This window comes from Dipodomys ordii, unplaced genomic scaffold (assembly GCF_000151885.1).
Source record: "Dipodomys ordii isolate 6190 unplaced genomic scaffold, Dord_2.0 Scaffold2, whole genome shotgun sequence".
Classification (NCBI taxonomy): Eukaryota; Metazoa; Chordata; class Mammalia; order Rodentia; family Heteromyidae; genus Dipodomys; species Dipodomys ordii.
This window is the reverse complement of record NW_012267218.1, coordinates 29,129,816-29,148,744: the sequence shown is the minus strand read 5'-3', so window position 1 is coordinate 29,148,744 and position 18,929 is coordinate 29,129,816. Positions and strand designations below refer to the sequence as shown.

General features: G+C 38.1%; 1 protein-coding gene across 1 annotated transcript in view; it reads left to right on the top strand.

Moving 5' to 3' along the window:
• Gphn (gephyrin) overlaps positions 1–16,047 on the top strand; it is a 397,524-nt gene extending 381,477 nt beyond the window's left edge. The window contains exons 20-23 of the mRNA XM_013016472.1: positions 818–882; positions 5,581–5,684; positions 13,036–13,132; positions 15,044–16,047. Of these exons, the coding sequence (XP_012871926.1) occupies positions 818–882; positions 5,581–5,684; positions 13,036–13,132; positions 15,044–15,177 (400 nt within the window). The 3' untranslated portion in view covers positions 15,178–16,047. The remainder of the gene's footprint in view (positions 1–817; positions 883–5,580; positions 5,685–13,035; positions 13,133–15,043) is intronic.
• The last annotated feature ends 2,882 nt before the right edge of the window (positions 16,048–18,929 follow it).

Below are 18,929 nucleotides of genomic sequence, written 5' to 3'. Positions count from 1 at the left end.
CACCACATAAGCAGGAAAAAAAAGCCAGAAGTGGCGCTGTGGCTCAAGTGGTAGAGTGCTAGCCTTGAGCTGAAGAGCTGAGGGACAGTGCCCAGGCCCAGAGTTCAGGGCCACTACCGGATCCCCCCAAAAAAGAATAAAATTTTACCAATATGGGAGTTGTAACATTCCCGAAGAATTCTTCATCACTCAAGTTTAATATAATAAGCATAATGATATTGATAGCTAAAATCTTACATAAGGGCAATTAATAGAAAAAAATCACTCTTCCCAATTAGTTACTCCCTCCAAACCACTTATCCTACCCATCGCTGTGATAAGAGTTTATGTCATAATCTTGAGAAAGCATATCTGACAATATTCTTAATTGCTATCTTGTTATCGCTATAGTATTTTATTTATTTGTATATTTCAAAAGCTGATTTTGATATGTTTCATTTATACTGTTAAGTATAATATTAAAAGGATAATACTTTAAACAAGAAGCAATTAGACAGATATGATCAAGTCTTCTCATAATAAGAATGATTATTATAAATCACCAGCAAAAATAATACAGACTTGCTAAGTAGAAGGGAAACTTAAGAATTTGGAATGTTTCTGTGGCACTGACAAGAAAAAGAAAAGGAAACAGAAGATTCTGAAAGCAAAATCATTCCGATGCTTCTGAAGTACTTCAGAGTATAAAGATCTGAAGGCAAGTCAACAGAGCAGTGGTTTTATATGATAGGTGATCTTTATGAAGAGCAACATAGGAACACTTCATTTACTTCTGTTCCTTTATAATCACTAACAAGCATTTTAATTTTTCTTCTAGTTTGCCAACAACATTTGCAACTTTGGATATTGATGGTGTAAGAAAAATTATTTTTGCACTACCAGGTAAGAACTCTGAGATGTTTTCCACTTTTTCTGAAAAATATTATCCCCAAATTTTTGGACTTCTCAGATCCAGTTACCAATCAGATTAATTGATTTGGAATCTAAAAGCATTGGGACTTAAGTCCCAGCTTTTCTGACAAATCACTTCACCCTCTGAAACCATTTCTTCTATAAAATGGGATAATGCTTCTGTAGAACATTCCAAACCCTAAGATGATAATAAAATGTTCACTGTCACTAGATCTTCTAGGGCACCTACCTTTTCTTTATAGGAAATTGGTCACAGGTAGCAGGCTAATCATTTTTCACAACTAGAAGTACCGTGATCAAAGAGCCAAAGCCCTTGCTTGAGCTATCCATAAAAAATGCTAGATTGAGCTACTGAGGAGGCTAAGATCTGAAGATTGTGGTTCAAAGCCAGTCTAGGCAGGAAAGGAAGTGGCACTGTGGCTCAAATGGTAGAGTGTTAGCCTTGAGCTGAAGAGCTGAGGGCAGCACCCAGGACCAGAGTTCAGGCCCCACGACCAAAAAAAAAAAAAAGATTGAAAAATACAAATAAGCGAATAATGAATTCCAGCATTGGGGAGAATAAGGCAGGAGGACCATAAATTGGAGACCATCATGGACTACATAGCAAGACCCTGTGTCTAAACAAAACAATTTTTAAAAACAATTGCTGTGTCTACTTATAAGATTTGAGGCTACTAGGGAGATGCACCTCTCCGTCCACTGGTCCTGATGCATCTCAGCCACATTCCACACATCATCAGCCTGATGTCTGCATCACCACCCTTGCTCCCATCTGAGCAAAAACCCACATGTTCAGATTATAGAAAAAATAATGTGGTTCAATTGACAAGGATTGTCTAATTATTGTTTATTACTTTATTGGCCCTGTATTTAAAGGCTTGATACCAATAATTTTTAAAGCACTTTAGAACTTTTATGTATCTACTTCTTTTTTGACTTAAAATTACACTCTAATATTTCTGTCCAAGTCCCTGTTTCTTAGATAGATTTCTTCAAAAAATAACCTACTTATTCCTTTCAGTCACAAATCTCATCGGTGTGGGCTATTTATTTGCTTTTTATATTAAGTAAATCTCAAATATAGAAAAATAAGAGTCAGGTAAAACATTTTTAAACTTTAACAACATTATAATCCCCTAACATTAAATTCCATCATGTAAAATATTTAAATAAAACAGCCTTTTTTTTTTTTTTGATTGGTTGTGGGGCCTGAACTCTTGGCCTGGGTGCTGTCCCTCAGCTCTTCAGCTCAAGGCTAGCACCCTACCACTTGAGCCACAGTACCATTTCCAGCTTTTTTCTGCTTATGTGGTGCTGAGGAATGGAACCCAGGGCCTCATGCATGCAAGGCAAGCACTCTCTACCACTGAGCCAACTTCCCAGCCCTAAAAGAGCCTTTAAAATATATCTATGGAGCCAGGTTCTGATGGCTCATGCCTGAAGCCTAGCTACTCAGGAGGCTGAGATCTATGTATCAAGGTTCAAAGTCCATGAGAATCTTATCTCCGAATCTTATAACCATCAAAAAACTGGAAATGGAGCTCTAGCTCAGTATTAGGGCACTACCTTGAATAAAAAGCTTGGGGACAGCACCTAGTCCCTGAGTTCAAGCCCCAATACCAGGACAAAAAAAAGGATGGCCCGAGATTCCTGGAGGCCTTTACTATTTCCTTGGATACCATAAAAATCATATTACAAAATGGGGCCAGGCGCTGGTGGCTCACGCCTGTTATCCTAACTACTCCAGAGGCTGAGATCTAAAGATTGTGGTTCAGAGCCAGCACTGGCAGGAAAGTCTCCAGTAAATCACCAGAAAACAAGAAGTGGGGTTTTGGCTCAAGTGGTAGAGTGCTAGCCTTGAGCTGAAGAGCTGAGGCACAGCACCCAGGCCCAGAGTTCAAGCCCCACAACCAACAAAATAAAAGGGGGGAGGGCCTTCTCTTACCTATATTTTTCTTGGAAGAGACTCTGTACTTTGTCTTCAGAAGACATGGCTTAACGTGCAGACCATCAGTGACAGTGTATCAGTGTGTATGTGTATATATGAGGGTTTGAACTCAGGGACCTATACTTGCTAGGCAGGTATTGTACTTCTCCCATCTTACCTCAGCCCTACAAAGAAAACTTTCGTGGGAACCTATTTTAACATTTCTAGTGAAACAATTCATCTGCCAAAGAAAATACAAAATTAAAAGCTATCTGCAAACTGATTTGAAACTCACTCTGTTCATCCTGAATGAACCAAAAGAAAGCAGCAACAACTCACATGTTCAGATTCTAGAAACAGCAAGTAATTCCATTTGTAAGAATTCTCAACTTCTAAGTATAATTCTATTTTCTTGAAGGCTATCAACTTAAAGGTTTTCAGTAAGTTTAATTATAACAAATGTAATAGTTTTTTATATTTACTTGCCAACTTTTAAAAATTATAATAATACATGTCCACTATATATGAGCATAAATAACTATCTATAATTTCTTCTACCACCCAGAGAAACTATTATAACTTTTTGACATTCTTCTAGTTTTTTCCCTTATATAGAGCAACTCATTTTAACAGTAGCTGTATAGGGTAGTAGTATAGGAATTGTATAATCATTGGTAATATATTTGAGGCAAGGGAAAAGTAATACTAAGAATGTATTATATGTATTTGAATGTATTTGAGGAGCATGATTGTGCACACCTATAGTATCAGCACTTGAGAGGATAAAGAGCATTGTAAGTTTGAAGTCAGTCTGATAAACTACATAGCAAGTGTAAGGTGAGACTGCGCAATAGTGAGACCTCACCTCAAAAGAAAAAAACCTGTTCTATTGAACATCTCATTTTTCAATTAAAAATTATTAATATCAGTTGATCCCTTTCTACAACCTAAAAAGAAAAACCTACTCTCAGCTGGATGCTGGTGGCTCATGCCAGTAATCCTAGCTACTCAGGAGGCTGAGATTTGAGAGTCATGGTTCGAAGCCAGCCCAGGCAGAAAAGTCCCCATAAGACTCTTATCTCCAATTAACCACTAAAAAAAAAAAAAAAAAGGAAGTGGCACTGTGGCTCAAAGTGGTAGAGGGCTAGCCTTGAGTGAAAGAGCTCAGGGACAGAGCCCAGGCCCTGAGTTCAAGCCCCGGCATGGACCAAAAAAAAAAAAACTAAACTAAAACCTGATCTCAGTTATTTTGTGGTAGAAGAGAATTGAAAATATGATTTTATCTAATAATAGACTAATCTGATCATTGCCTTTCTTTTACTTTGAGGATGGAATTAACAGCACTTCAGGAAAGGGAACACAAAAATCTCATAAACCCATTTTCCTCCACTAGTTTACACATACATATATATATACATACATAAATATACACATACACATTCATCTGTCAAAAAGAATAAAATTAGGACTTCAGAATTAGAATCTTAAGAATCATATAGTCCAACCTCCTCCTTTTGAAGTATGTGACACATTTAGATTATTTTCCTACAGAATTACATTTGAATTTCTTAAATCCTTTTTATAACTTAACAAGAAGTTGGTATGTGTAGGAATTTGCTCTAGCATCCATAACAGTACCACAGACTGAATAGTTTAAATAAAAGTCCAAAATCAAGGTACCCATGGTGGTGTTTCCTGGGAGGCTCTTCTTCCTGATGTGTGGTCAGCCACTGTCCCTCTGCACCCTCACACGACCTTTCCTCTGTGCACACACACTTCTGGAATGTCTTCTTACTATATTGAAACCAGTCCTATCAAATTAACAGCACTTTGGTGAAACAAAGGATGAACTAATTCAGCAGTGATACTCACTAGGCACTATGTTTGTTGAAAGTCAACTACACAACTTGTGGGAAAGGGGAGTCGGGAGGGTGAAAAGTAGGAGAAAATGAGGGAAGAGATGGCACTGTTCAAAAAGAAATGTACTCAGTACCTGACATGTATCTGTAACCCCTCCATACAACACCTTTACAATTAAAAAAGATTAACTCAACCTCAAGTCCTCATTTAATTGTAACCACCCCGCCAGGGGCCTTATTTCCAAATACAGCCACATTAGGGGTTAGGGCACACTCATATGAATTGGAGAAGACATAATTCAGTCCAGAGTATCTATCTCCATGTGAACTTATTTGGTGCTTGTTTTTAAAGTTAAAGACATTTCTGACTAGAATTGATTATAGATAAATTTCCTTATGCTTATCTACATTTTCCTATTTTTTGAAACCAGTCTTAACAGTTCTACACTGATTTTAAGTACTTTAAAAATATCAAGAAGATATATAAAACATTTAGCCTGGTTTAAAATGTATGAGGCTAGGGCTCAGACTCTGGATTTGACCTCCAGTGTCCCTCGCTTTGCACACACACACACACCACACACACACACACATATCAGATAATGAGTTTCAATACATGGCTGTCAAAAATATTGTCAAAGAGCTGCTGGTTATGAGCATTCTCTGTTTTATCAAAAGTAAATGTTAACCCCCTCTGTGGCATGTGATGGATAGTACCCCTGTACCTTTATTCTTTTACCCTGTTGGATGCAAGATGTCTCAGAAGAAGACTGATTGTGGGATCATTTCTAACATGTCCTAAATACCCAGAGGTACAGATGGCTGTAATTGTTTGACAGCTTTATGTGATATGATATAAATAACTATTTGGTTGACTTTCAGGGAATCCTGTATCAGCCGTGGTCACCTGCAATCTCTTTGTTGTGCCTGCTCTGAGAAAGATGCAGGGCATCTTGGATCCTCGGCCAACCATCATCAAAGCCAGGGTAATGTTTTCTAATAGCAAGAAACTCAAGTGGAAGCTTCATTTAAAAAAAGAAAGGATATGCTTTCTAATCCAAAGTAAACATATAGGATTCATGTTAATGGTGAATGACATATTGTTCTCCCCTTTGTGAGGTAAGAGAAAGAGTCTCATAATTTCCCCCCAGATGACTCCTAAAATGAATCATTTTCTTTAGCTAGAAGGCTATAAGAAGAGTCCAGAGAACATAATGTAATCCTTTAAACAAAGCAGTCAAGATCACCGACACCCAATCTGTATGCACTGAGGGATAAAAATTACTTTTCTCCAGTGTAAAGTCACAGAGTACAGAAATTAACCTGCTTACTTTTCCTGTGACTCTAGTATTAAATCTCAAACAATCAAGAAAAAAAGACAACTAAAGAACTAAAAAGAGAACTTGGAGATTCAGGAAAGGGTGATCTTATTGTTAAAAAAAAAAAAGACGAACAAGACTGAGGAATTATATGTACTATATAAAAACCATTTGGAAATAGTTCACTTCTCCACCAACACTACTTAACTTACTCAACTAATTATATTATTCACTTTCTCTGTTACTCATGAGCAACATTCTTAGCAATAAACTACTACACCAAACCATTACTTTTCAAGAGTTCTGAAGTAAATTCAGATATGAAAGAATATTCTGTTTGACAGGAAGAACAGAAAACATAGAAGAGGAAATATTAACAAAAACATTGCTCTGAACATACATTAAATCAACAACAAAATCTAGACTTAATACAGTCTTAACATTGACCTTCTAACTACTGGGGTGAAAAAGGATGAAGAGATCTCTTTTCCTAAAACTTTTTTTTAAAAGTCCGTTTTTTTTCTAATCTTCACAATGGTAGTCCTATTTGAAATTAACTATTTTGATCAAGTCAGAAAGTCATAGATTTATACAAACCATTAATAGTAACGGTTGCTAAACCAAGGAAAAAAACAAAGTCTTGTAAGAAGAATTCTCTGACTCTGAAAAGCCCTTATAAATCCTTATATTCGTTTCTTGTTTTAAAATTTAGTATCTCTTTCTGGCATTGTGGCAGTCATCCATCCTAACAGCAATGATCTGATTGATGGTGGTCTCTAGTCAGAATGATGCTTGATACACCATTCATTTGCTGCCTATTTCCCGTCAATTCAGGGAACTAGGAATTGGTCCAAGAATCAAGTAAATACCTTTCTCCCACAGCAGCACCACAGGAACTGCCAACATGGTCCATAGGTATGCTTTGCTACTTGTCCCTGTTGTTTTTAACTCCCCAAATGACTCCCATACCTCCACTGACATGACTGCCACTTGAGGACATAACCCTATTTACTACCTGGAAGTATGGTACATCTTCTGATCTGTCTCTGCTGATGCAACATACAGCCTACAGCTTTTACCTTTTCATTACTGTTCTCCAAAATAGATGCCACAGTCCTTTAGTACTTTGGGGAAGTGGGGTGGATGTTAGGACTCTGATATCATCATCTTATAGATAGGGCAAGAAGCCTGCATTATTTTTAAAAGGTCAGCACAGGGTGGGGACAGGAGAGAAAAAATGGAGAGAATGAGGGAAGGAGCGACATTGTCCAAAAAGAATATACTCATTACTGGATTATGTAACTGTAACTTCTCTGTACATCACCTTTATAATATTTTTTAATTTAATGTCAGCACATAAAATGTCACCCTTCTATATTAAAGCATTCAGATAAGTATCAGTTTAGAATAACCGCTTGCTTTATAGTTGGAAATGAAATACTTCTGGTTTTCAGTACATAATCCTAGTATTTAATGATTCAAATTATTGACATAGTTTTACCATAAGAGAACATCTTACCATATTCTCTGATATACCATCTTAACACCCTATATTGCCCTTGTTCTCAACTTTTTGTCTCTAGAATCATAACTGAGGTAAGTCCATTAAAAATTCCCTCGTGCAAAAACAAAAACCCTCCCTCATGCAGTGATTAAGAAATGGAAAACGCAGGGTATGATACCACATGTCCCAGCTACTCAGGAGCCATAAGTAGGATGATTATGGCCTGAGGCCTGCCCTAGGCAAAAACTCAAGACCCTACCTGAAAAATAACTAAGGCAAAAAAGGGCTGAGGGCATGGCTTAACACCTCCCTAGCAAGGGCTAGGCCCTGAGTTCAAACCCCAGTACCACCAGAAAAAAAGAATAGGAAGAAAGGAGGAGAGGGGGAAGGAGAAGGATGGGGGACCAGGTGAGGGAGAAGGGAGGAGCAAAGAGGATAAAGAAGAAGGGAAAATACCTTTGTCTCCTATGGGACTAAATCAGTCTTGGAAGAATGCATTCTTGTTGGATCTCCACCAAACTACTCTAACGTGTGAGCATTGCTGCTCTGCAGCTGTAAGAACCTGATGAATACTTTCTGACTGATGTCATAAGCAATGAACTACAAAGTGTTTCTGTTTGAACACTGCTAAGGTTTTTCAGTTATAAAGAGAAATGTTCTACATTAAAAGATATAGGATTCCTGTCACATGAGAATATTATAGATGACTTACCAATTTCAAACATAGAAATTTAAAGGAACAGAACTGCACATGATTCATAAAAAGAGTACATTGGTTGCAAATGATTACAAAATGAGAAATATAACTAGAAACTTTGGAAACATGAATTTGATTCATACCAACATATGTAAGGACTTTGAATGGATATAAGTTTTAGATGATTTACAGAGTAAATAAGCTCAGGGTCCTCTCTGGTGTACCTTTTAAGCAGTAGATAAAAAAAAAAATCTAATTTAAGCTCTTATAACCCCTACTTCATTCTATAAGTTCTTGTGGTTCACCATTTTGTTCCTCCTACCTAAAGCCTGTTATGTGTAAGACAATACATCAAACATTTGTGAACACTTTCAACTTCTTATTTTACTTTTCAACTCTAACTCACTCTAAAAATCCTTTAGCAGAATGTAGACCTGTAATCTCTGAACTTAGGAGGATGAGTTCAAGGCCATCCTGCATAGTAAGACCCTAAGAAAAACAGCAAGGGAGGAAGGAGTGAAGGAAGGAAAATGAAAAGAGAAAAGAAAGGAATCCACAAGCTTGGTTCAATCTTTTTTTTTTGCCAGTCCTGGGGCCTGAACTGAAGGCTAGCACTCTGACCATTTGAGCTATAGCTCCACTTTTGGCTTTTGGTTAAATGGAAATAATAATAGTATTGTAGTTTTCAGCTTATTTAATGTACTCTTCTTCTAATCTTGTCTCTTTTAAGTCCCTTTTGTATTTTATTAACTCACTTTAGTTATTCAGAGGGGGATTTCATTGTTCTATGACCACATTTTTGCACTATATTACTATTAATCTCACCCCTTCTACCAACTACCATCCTCCTTTCCCCTCTTTTATCAGTTGCCTGTCTTCAGTGAAAATCCTTCAGTGCTCATCAGGATTAACTCTAAACTCCTCCTAAGGTACAGGAGGCCCTCTATCCCATGTCCTCAGTTTTCCTCTCCAGTTTCACCTGTTTCCTATCCCATACTCTGATTGTGCCAACCTACTCAGTTTCCAAAATGAAAGAAAATTCCCTGTTTCTGCCTGGGATTCTTCTCCTTCCTGAAAAGTTTCCACCATCACCACCTCCTTTCTTAGCATGGTAAATTCCACACGTGAAAGATACAGGCAAAAAAATCCCGAGAAGCCCTTCTCATTCACTTTGAATCATTTCTCTGTAAGATGAACTAGACAAAGAGGAAAGACAGAATAGTCTTTTGTTTTTTATTAGTAAATTTTTGTTTTAGAGCAATTTTAGCTCCACAGAAAAATTGAACAGAAAGAACAGAAAAGTCCCACATTTCCCCTCCCCACACAATACTCAGTCTCCTCCACTGTCAACATCTGGCACAAGAATGCTAATGTTTGCCCAAAATTGATTAACCTAAAGTAACATATCGCTGTCACCCAGAGTCCTTTCTTTGCATTGTTATTATTACATAAAGGTGATATACAGAGAGGTTACAGTTACATAAGTCAGATAAAGATTACATTTCTTTTTAAACAATGTCACCCCTTCCTTCACTCACTCCTAGGTTTTCCCTCCTACCCTCACCCAAAGTTGTGTAGTTCATTTTTAACACATTGTCTAGTGAGTAGCAGTGCTGCATTTAAATGTTCACCATTTGTCCTACCATTTCTGTGCCTCCCTTGCCCTCCCAAAGACAGGTAAGTGAACAAACAAGACAAAAGGAAAAGAAAAACAGCAACAAAAGGGAAAAAACATTGTTTCCATTTCCTGGAGTTCATTTCAATAATTTTTGTTGTTGTTTTTGGTCATGGGGCTTGAACTCTGGGCCTGAGCGCTGTCCCTCAGCTCATCAGCTCAAGGCTAGCACTCTACCACGTTAGCTACAGTGCCACTTCCGGTTTTCTGGTGGTTTATTGGAGAAAAGAATTTCACAGATTTTCCTGCCTGGACTGGCTTTGAACCAAGATCCTCAGATCTCAGCCTCCTGAGTAGCTAGGATTACAGGTTTGAGCCACTGGCGCCCGACTAAATATTATTTTATATGATCAGATGCACATAGCTATTGAGCCTTAGGGTTCACTCTTAGTAGAAGTTATATTGGTTTTGACAACCGCTTAATGACATGTATCTACATTACAATATTATACAGAATAGTTGCACTGTCATAAAAATTGTTTATGTGCTATCTATTAATCCTTTCCTTCCCCACCTCCACCAACTCCTGATTATTTTCCTGGCTCCATAGGTTCCCCATCTCCACCCCTAAAATGCCATATTCTTGGAACCACATAGTATATAAACTTTTCAGACAGACTTCTTTTACTTAGCAATATATATTTAAATTTCTTCCATGTCTTCATGGCTTGATAGCTCATTTCATCTTAGTGTTGAATAATATATCATTGTCTGGAATTTATCCTAGTTTGTTTATCCACTGAGGACATCTTGGTTACCTCCAAGTTTTGGCAGTTTCAGTAAAGCTGTCATAAACATCCATGTGCAGGCTTTTGTGTAGACATATGTTTTCACTTCATTTGTATAAATACCATGAAGTATGATTACTCGATCATGTTAAAAGTATGTCTTTGTTGACACTGCCAGTCACTTCTCCAAAATGGCTGTGCCATTTTGCTCTTCCACAAGCAGTAAAAGCAGGCACCTCTTGCTACACTTCCCTGTCAGTGTTTGATAGTGTCTGAATGCTGGACATTTGGCTTTTGGGGGGCAGGGGTCATGGGGCATGAACTCTGGGCCTGGAAGCTGTCCCTCAGCTCTTCAGCTCAAGGCTAGCACTCTACCACTTGAGCCACAGAGCCACTTCCGGCTTTTTCTGCTTATGTGGTACTGAGGAATCGAACCCAGGGCCTCATGCATGTAAGGCAAGCAGTCTGCCACTGAGCCACCTTCCCAGCCCCACATTTGGCTTTTCTAATGGATGTGTATTGGCCTTACAGTGTTGTTTTAATGAGCAGGACCATAATGACATTGGATGTGGAACATTATCTTATATCCTAACTTTCATCTGTGATACATCCCTAACATCAAGTGTTCTGGTCAGATTTTTGTCCAGTTTTTGAAACTGAATTATTCATTTCCTTACTGAGTTTTAAATGTTCTTTGTATATTTTTATCCCATGGCCTATCTTCTCATCCTCTACACCTGTTTTTTGTTGCTGCTGCTGTTGTTTTAACTAAATCTCTCACACAGATGTTTCTGTGTAGACCATTCCCTATATTACAAAAGCTAGTCAGGTTTTTTTTCTATTGAGTGATTATCATGTACCAAGCAAATATATAAATGAACCAAAGGGAACATTCCCAGTCCGCAGAACTGACCAATTTTTATCACAAACGAAACACTCATCTTTTACAATGCTTTATTTACATGTGTGTATTTATCCTGGGTGCATCGTTCTCTGAAGCACTGGAGCTCATAAACAAGTACTTTTTAAATTAAGTGATATACTAGAACAATAATGTCAGTACAAATAAATATATTAGCTATTAAAGTATTCTGCATTTAGTAAATCACCCCAAAATCCAGTCCATTTCATTTATAACTACAAAAGGAATTTCTGTTTCTCAACAGGGTATGAAAAAAGATGTCATTCACTTCAACTTAATTCAGTTGGCTTTTGTTTCTTAAATTTACATAAATGTTTTCCCTTAAAACAAAAAAAATGTTCATCTTTAGACTAGATGAAAGTAGCAGTTTAAAAATGTTAGGACAATAAAGCTTGACGACCTTTTAGCCATTATATAAAAGAACTGCATCCTATAGGGTTTTTTTTGTTTTGTTTTGTTTTTGTCGGTCATGGGCCTTGAACTCTGGGCTTGGGCGCTGTCCCTCAGCTCTTCAGCTCAAGGCGAGCGCTCTACCACTTGAGCTACAGCGCCACTTCCAGTTTTCTAGTGGTTTATTGGAGATAGGAGTCTCACGGTCTTTCCTGCCCGGGCTGGCTTTGAACCGCGATTCTCAGATCTCAGCCTCCTGAGTAGCTAGGATTACAGGCATGAGCCACCGGCGCCCGGCTTGCATTCTATAGTCTTAAGACAACAAAATAACTTGCTAATACAGAACAGCAGTTAGCAAGAAATGGAAAAGAACCTAGGAGTCCCTATCATTGCAGTCCAGTGCTGATTCTACTGTACTATCAAGAACAAATCAATACCACTGCTGAGGGAGAAAACTTGCTAAAACACAAGCAAACCAAACCATCATGTGAGTGAGAGCTGGAGTGTAGCTAGCTCAGTGGCGGAACAGTTGCCTAGCTCCTTGAGGAGCTCTAACCACTTAGTGTTGGAGAACATACAGAGATTGAAAGGTACAAAATGATTTGGCGTGACGGCAGGTCACCCTATTGGCAAATATAAATGTAGCCAATGGCTAGTGAAAGATCCTTTTTATGTTGAAAAGAGTTCTGTAAATGGGTAGTTGAATAGTGCCTAATACATTATTAGGTCCTCAGTAAATATTGGATGGATGGATAATGGATGGACTGATGAGTACACAGTACTGGATTTGTTTAGGTCTACCTCCTTCAGTCTCAGTATTAAAGATGACTGCTTCAGTTTCTCATTTCACAAGCAGCCTCTCCCTCTTCATAAACCCATAAACATTACCTTTTTAATCTGTCCTTCTTAGCCTTCTTTTCTCTTTCACTAGAGCAGTTCTGCCTCTGGCTTCCTGTCCTCAAAACAAGGAGGGAAGTGAAAGAAATCATAGAATTCTAAGGGTATTTTCTGTGCCTACTGTGTCTTCTGCACAAGAGCCCCAGCTTTCTAATTTTAAGAAATGGTCATGTGGCCAAATTTGCTTCTTTTCTTTATTCCTTAGTTATCATGTGATGTGAAACTGGACCCCCGCCCAGAATACCATCGGTGTATATTGACTTGGCATCACCAAGAGCCACTGCCTTGGGCACAAAGTACAGGTGAGTCATTCACTCAGGTATCCCTGGGCATTCATTCTGTTAAATCACAAAGTTAAAGGCCATCCATGGAGACAGAGGTGTCAGAATTTTAATTCAAGGCCAACCAAAGCACACATACACACACACACACACACACACACACACACACGTGCGCGCGCGCACACGCTAGAAAAATAAACAAGTCAGTTGTAGTGGTGCAGATTTATAATGCCAGCTATGAAAGAAGTGGAGCTAGGGAACCATGGTCCAAAGCCAACCACCACCAAAGGCAAAGAGTTTATGAGACCCTAAAGCAAAAAGGGCTAGGAGTGTGGATCAAGTGGTAGAGTACTTACCTAATAAATGTAAAACCCTGAGTTCAAACCCCAGTACTGCCATAAAAGAGAAAGTTACATCAAATGTTATTCCTTGGTTATAACTTATTTTTCAATTGTTATATTCTTTCTCTTTTTGAAAGTTTAAGCAAACTAAATTCCTAAACAGTATATGATAAAAAAAGACAAGTTAAAAATAATAAAAGTTAGCCAAGTACTGATGGCTCACACCTGTAAACCTAACTATTCAGGAGGCTGAGATCTGTGGATCACGGTTCAAGGCTATCCTGGGCAGGTCTCCAATCAACCACCAAAAAGCTGGACTTGGAGCTGTGGCCCAAGTGGTAGAGCACAAAAGCTCAGGAACAGTGCTGGGGCTCTGAATTCAAGCCCCAGGACCAGCACAAAAAATATAATAATTGTAATAATTTCATTGAACCATATTTTATATATAAACATTTGAAATGTGAAAAGGAACTAAATATTTGGATCTGTTACTTCAAGCACCATTTGGAGTATAACATGGGTTGTAGGAAAAGGAAGGCACTGCTGCTGTATCATCTTTCACTCCTCTTTGATGAAAGTGCAGTTTATACTGTGGTATTGGCAGCTCTATAGTACCTAAATATTGGTAAATCTTAAAAACAGAGAAATTACTATTGTTAGTTCAGTGCTCTGTAGTTACCTGCTCTAGACTTCAAACTTTTTGTTGTTGGTCGTGAGGCTTGAACTCTGGGCCTGGGCACTGTCCCTCAGCTCTTCAACTCAAGGCAAGTGCCCTACCACTTGAGCCACAGTGCCATTTCCTGTTTTCTGTTGGTTTCTTGGAGATAAGAGTCTCATGGACTTTTCTACCCAGGCTGGCTTTGAACCGTGATCCTCAGATCTCAGCCTCCTGCGTAGTTAGGATATACAGGCATGAGCCACTGGCACTCAGCTAAACCTCAAACTTTTATCACTAACTTCTCTAGTCCTATTTTGCCTAACTTTGGATGCAATATCACAAAATCATTATTAGTATTATCCTTCAAACAAAGATCCTATATCAAGTGCAGTCATCAGCCAGCTAATGTGGTTACCAAGCACATTGGCTTTGCTTTCAGAGTCCTGTATTCAAATTGGCTTCCAACTTACGTTATCAGTACTCTAAGCCTGTTACCTTAGATATTTTTGAATCTATGAGAGTCACATAAATAGTTAAGTACCTGTTACCCTGTCCGGCACTTGGTAAAGAAATAGCAGCTGCTACTGTTGTTATTCTTATTGTATTAACAGATTTTGGAAGCCTCTCTTTTCAGACACATAAAACACTTCAACCTGAACTGGGAAATTCTATGGCATTTTACATAGTCTATAAATTCCTAATTTTATCCTTCTAAACAAGTATTTCTAATGTTTATTTTTTTAAGTTTTAGCAAAAATGTGTAGGATATACTATGTAGCCACCTAAAAAGATCCTGAGAAATTTGATTTTCTCTCTTCCTCTTGAAGCCCTGCATTTCTGTCTGGGAGGGGGTGGGGTGTTTTAAATCTCCAAGGGTTCTAAATCCATATACCATCATGCTAATGCTGCTGTAATGAGAGACTTTCCTTCCAGGTAATCAGATGAGCAGCCGTCTGATGAGCATGCGCAGCGCCAATGGACTACTGATGCTACCTCCAAAGACAGAGCAGTATGTGGAGCTTCACAAGGGCGAGGTGGTGGACGTCATGGTCATTGGGCGGCTATGATAGTCACCAGCAGGAGAAAGCTTCGATGCATGTCCACATATCATTGACTGTATCCTGTAATATGCAACGGCACAGCTAGTTTTTCTGATTTGGATAAAAGTTGATCTGTATAGTCAACATCTTGAACTATATTTCAAATGAATTTAAATATCTTTTAAAGAAAACAACACCTAAGAATAAATCTTAACAGACAACTCTATTCTGATTATATCAAAGCAAAATTTTTCCTTTCTTGCAAATTGCTTTGTGTGTTCAATGCTAGGTCTGATAGCGATAGCTTTTAGTAGACAGCGGTAGGTGCCTGCAGAACTTGTGTTTTTCTCATCTTTAAAATACAACTACTTATTCTCTTAAATCAAGGCTGTCTGCTTATTTATACTAGCGTAGGCAACACTTGGATTTCCCTTCTTAGTATGCTTCATAACCGCTTTACAGAGAGCTTTTGCTTGTTCTTTATCATGTATCTCGTGTTTATGTGCACCGTGCCAAAAGAAGAGTGACTGGGTGGAGGTGCGGCCCTGCGTCCAGAACCCTCCCTGCTGAGCACCCAGGGAAGCCTCTCCCCCAAGCAGCCGCGGCACAGGACTCTTGGGCAGTAACTGGATACCTTTTATTTGAACAAACAAACTGGGGGGGGGGGAAATGCTTCCTTAAGTGCTGACAGCCTTTTTAATCGACACATTTAAAATTGTACAGAACAAAAAAAAAAACTAAATCAAAGACTGATCTTGTACAGATATTAGTGTTACCAGCATTCATGTGGAAATCAAGAGCAAAGACAAAATAATGTTAAACAACTCTGTACCATAACATTTTCTGTAATGATACTGAAACTTAATGAATAAAAAAATCCTTGATCATTATTTAAAATTTTGTTGTGTGAGCCTTATTCTTAAGAGATTTTCATGCCATTCTGATGGAGCTGTGCCTAGATACGAGGAATAGAATAGTTAAAGTATACCCCCAAAGTTAAATGCTGAGAGGGAGATTTTAAATGTGGTATAATGTAACTTTATCTTACTGTAGTATTTGTTTAAAAAAACAGCATTAGGTTCTTTAGCATTGTGAAACACCGATTAGAAAATAAGAATTGCAGTTTGCCTGCTCTGTCCAGTGCTAGTTGGAGAACAGTAAGTACGTTTCAATACTTGATGATTTAAAATTCAAAGTAAACTCTTAGATGCCACAAAAGCAAATTTCAAACACATACAATTCTTTGAAATGAAAGAAAATTCATTAATGACCCAGAAAATTGGGGATTAAGTACCTGTAAGGCTTTCTTAAATCATGTTTGAAATACAGTAGGAACCAGGAAAATCTGTGCTGGCCATAAAATAAATGCCATCATCCAGAATAGCTCTATAAAAACCTGGGGACACTTTTCAGATGGTAATAGACAAAGCAGGTATTTTTGTTCACTGGTAATACCCCCAACCCTTGGAATAGTTCCTGATGTATGTGTGTGTATGCATATATATATATGTAAGTATCAGTAAATATTTATTCAATGAAGCACTTGGAGCTTATGTGCCAGGTACTTTCAATGTTCAGATTTTACAACAATCCCTATGTTTTTTTATGCCTATGTTATAGATGAGGAAACGTGAACAGAGATATTAAGAAACCTGTCCATACTCATACAGCTAAGATAAGGTAACAACAAGGACTCAAATTTAGCAATCTGACTGAAAACCCATATCCTTAGACATAAACTATAGAAAAAAAAGTTGATACAAGTTGTTGTAAGATTAAAAAGTATACATTTAACATCCAAACTATGAAGTTCTTAAATGCCAAGTTAACACATCTAGATTTATTCTAGAAGAATAAACCTAAAACAGTTAAGAGGTATTTGATTGGGGAATTTTCATAGTCAGAGGTGTCTTTTCAGGGAGAATCCCTGACAGCAACTGGCATGAGACTCAGCTAAGAAGTGATGGAGGCAGTGCAGGTATGGGGTGGGGTGATGACGTAGGAGATCAGAGGAGGTGAGTGTGCTCCTGGAGGAAAGCATGAATTTCATAACTGACTTCAAATTTGTAAAGGCTAAACCACTCATAAGAAAGTGAGTTTTGTGGAGGAGCATTTGACAGCTTAGATTAAGAGTTCACAAAGAGATACTAGCTGGATACAACCTTGGTGACTGTTCATGTAATGATCTACAAGGTGAATAAACAAGATTGTCCAGGAAAGGTTTGCCAAGAGAAGAGGACAGGGCCTTGGTGTGTTAGAAGCAGCAGCTGTGGAAGGAACTGAGGAAAGAACAGTTTGTAGAAGAGAAGAAATGGGAGTACAGCATCTCACAGACCAAGGAGGAGAGAAAAGGAAGGAGAAGAGTTAAGGAAGATGAATGATCAAGGAAGGAAGCAACACAGGGAATATAATCAGCTGTCAAGTGCAAAAGAAATGCCAGGAAGGATGAAGTCAAGAAGATTGAGTAATCATTTGCGGGCTATAAAAGCACAATTTCAAGGGGGAGAAGGGGTAGGTGAATGAAAACAAGAAAGGGGCGAGTACTGTCAATAATTCAATGTATATACAAAATTAAGGAAAGGGAAGGGGTGGGTCTGGATGAGTGGGTGAGAATGTTGAAAGGGGTGAGAGTGGAGCGCACTGTATTCATAAACTGCTTCGTTGAATAATAACTCTTTTGTACAACTACATTGATCATTTAAAATCTAAAAAGCAAAATAGAAACTCAATTCTTCAGAACCTGTGCATGAGAAAGGAAGTCACAAAATTATGTCTTAAGGAACTTGCACATGAGAGAAGAAAGACCTAAGATGGCGTCTCACACTGGTAAGGTTTTAAAAGGAAACTTTTCTACTTGTGGATTTTGAAAAAGGATAAAACGTAAGTGTTGGATCTATAATCATGGACTGTGGGTCCTAAAAGGAGAAAGAAAAGGGAGAAGGGGTGGATTTAAGGACTATGATAGCTCAACCCACCTGACAAGAAGGAACCATTTTCCTTCCAAACTAGAAAAAGGAAAGTATAAGTCATATAAGAAGTGGATCCAAGGGAAACTGGTAAGTGGAGGATTGATGAAATGGTTCTACTTGGCACAGTGAGCAACAATATAATTTAATGTATTTGCCCAAAGTTATTAAAGAATTAAGTATATAAAACCATCTTCTCAGCTCATACTTAAGTCTATAGAAGATGTGTTCAAATTCTCACAACTCTCTAGAAGTTAACCACACTTTGCACTCTGTTTTAGTTGTTCCAAACTGTATCAGCACAATGCTTAAAAGAACTGAAGCAAATTATCTTACCAAGTAAATGTTGTTCAGTGATGTTCCATGTTACAGCAATTGGATTCTGTTGCTAATTTTCATTTTTAATTTAATTTTATTTTTTTTGTCGGTCGTGAGGCTTGAACTCTGGGCTTGGGTGCTGTCCTTGCATTCTTCAGCTCAAGGTGAGCGCTCTACCGCTTGAGCCACAGCACCACTTCTGGTTTTCTAGTGGTTTATTGAAGATAATAGTCTCACAGACTTTCCCGCCCAGGCTGGCTTTGAACCACAATCCTCAGATCTCAGCCTCCTGAGTAGCTAGGATTACAGGCATTAGCCACCAATGCCCAGCTTAAAATTATTTTTAAAACTATCTGCTAACTAAACTTTGTAAACCTAACCAATTTATCTATTCTTGATCTTCCTGAAACTCTTATAAGGTAAGTCATTTATCATTCCCAAGTATAGTTTACCTAGGTTAAGAATTCAAGCAAATTAGGGGCTGGGAAGGTGGCT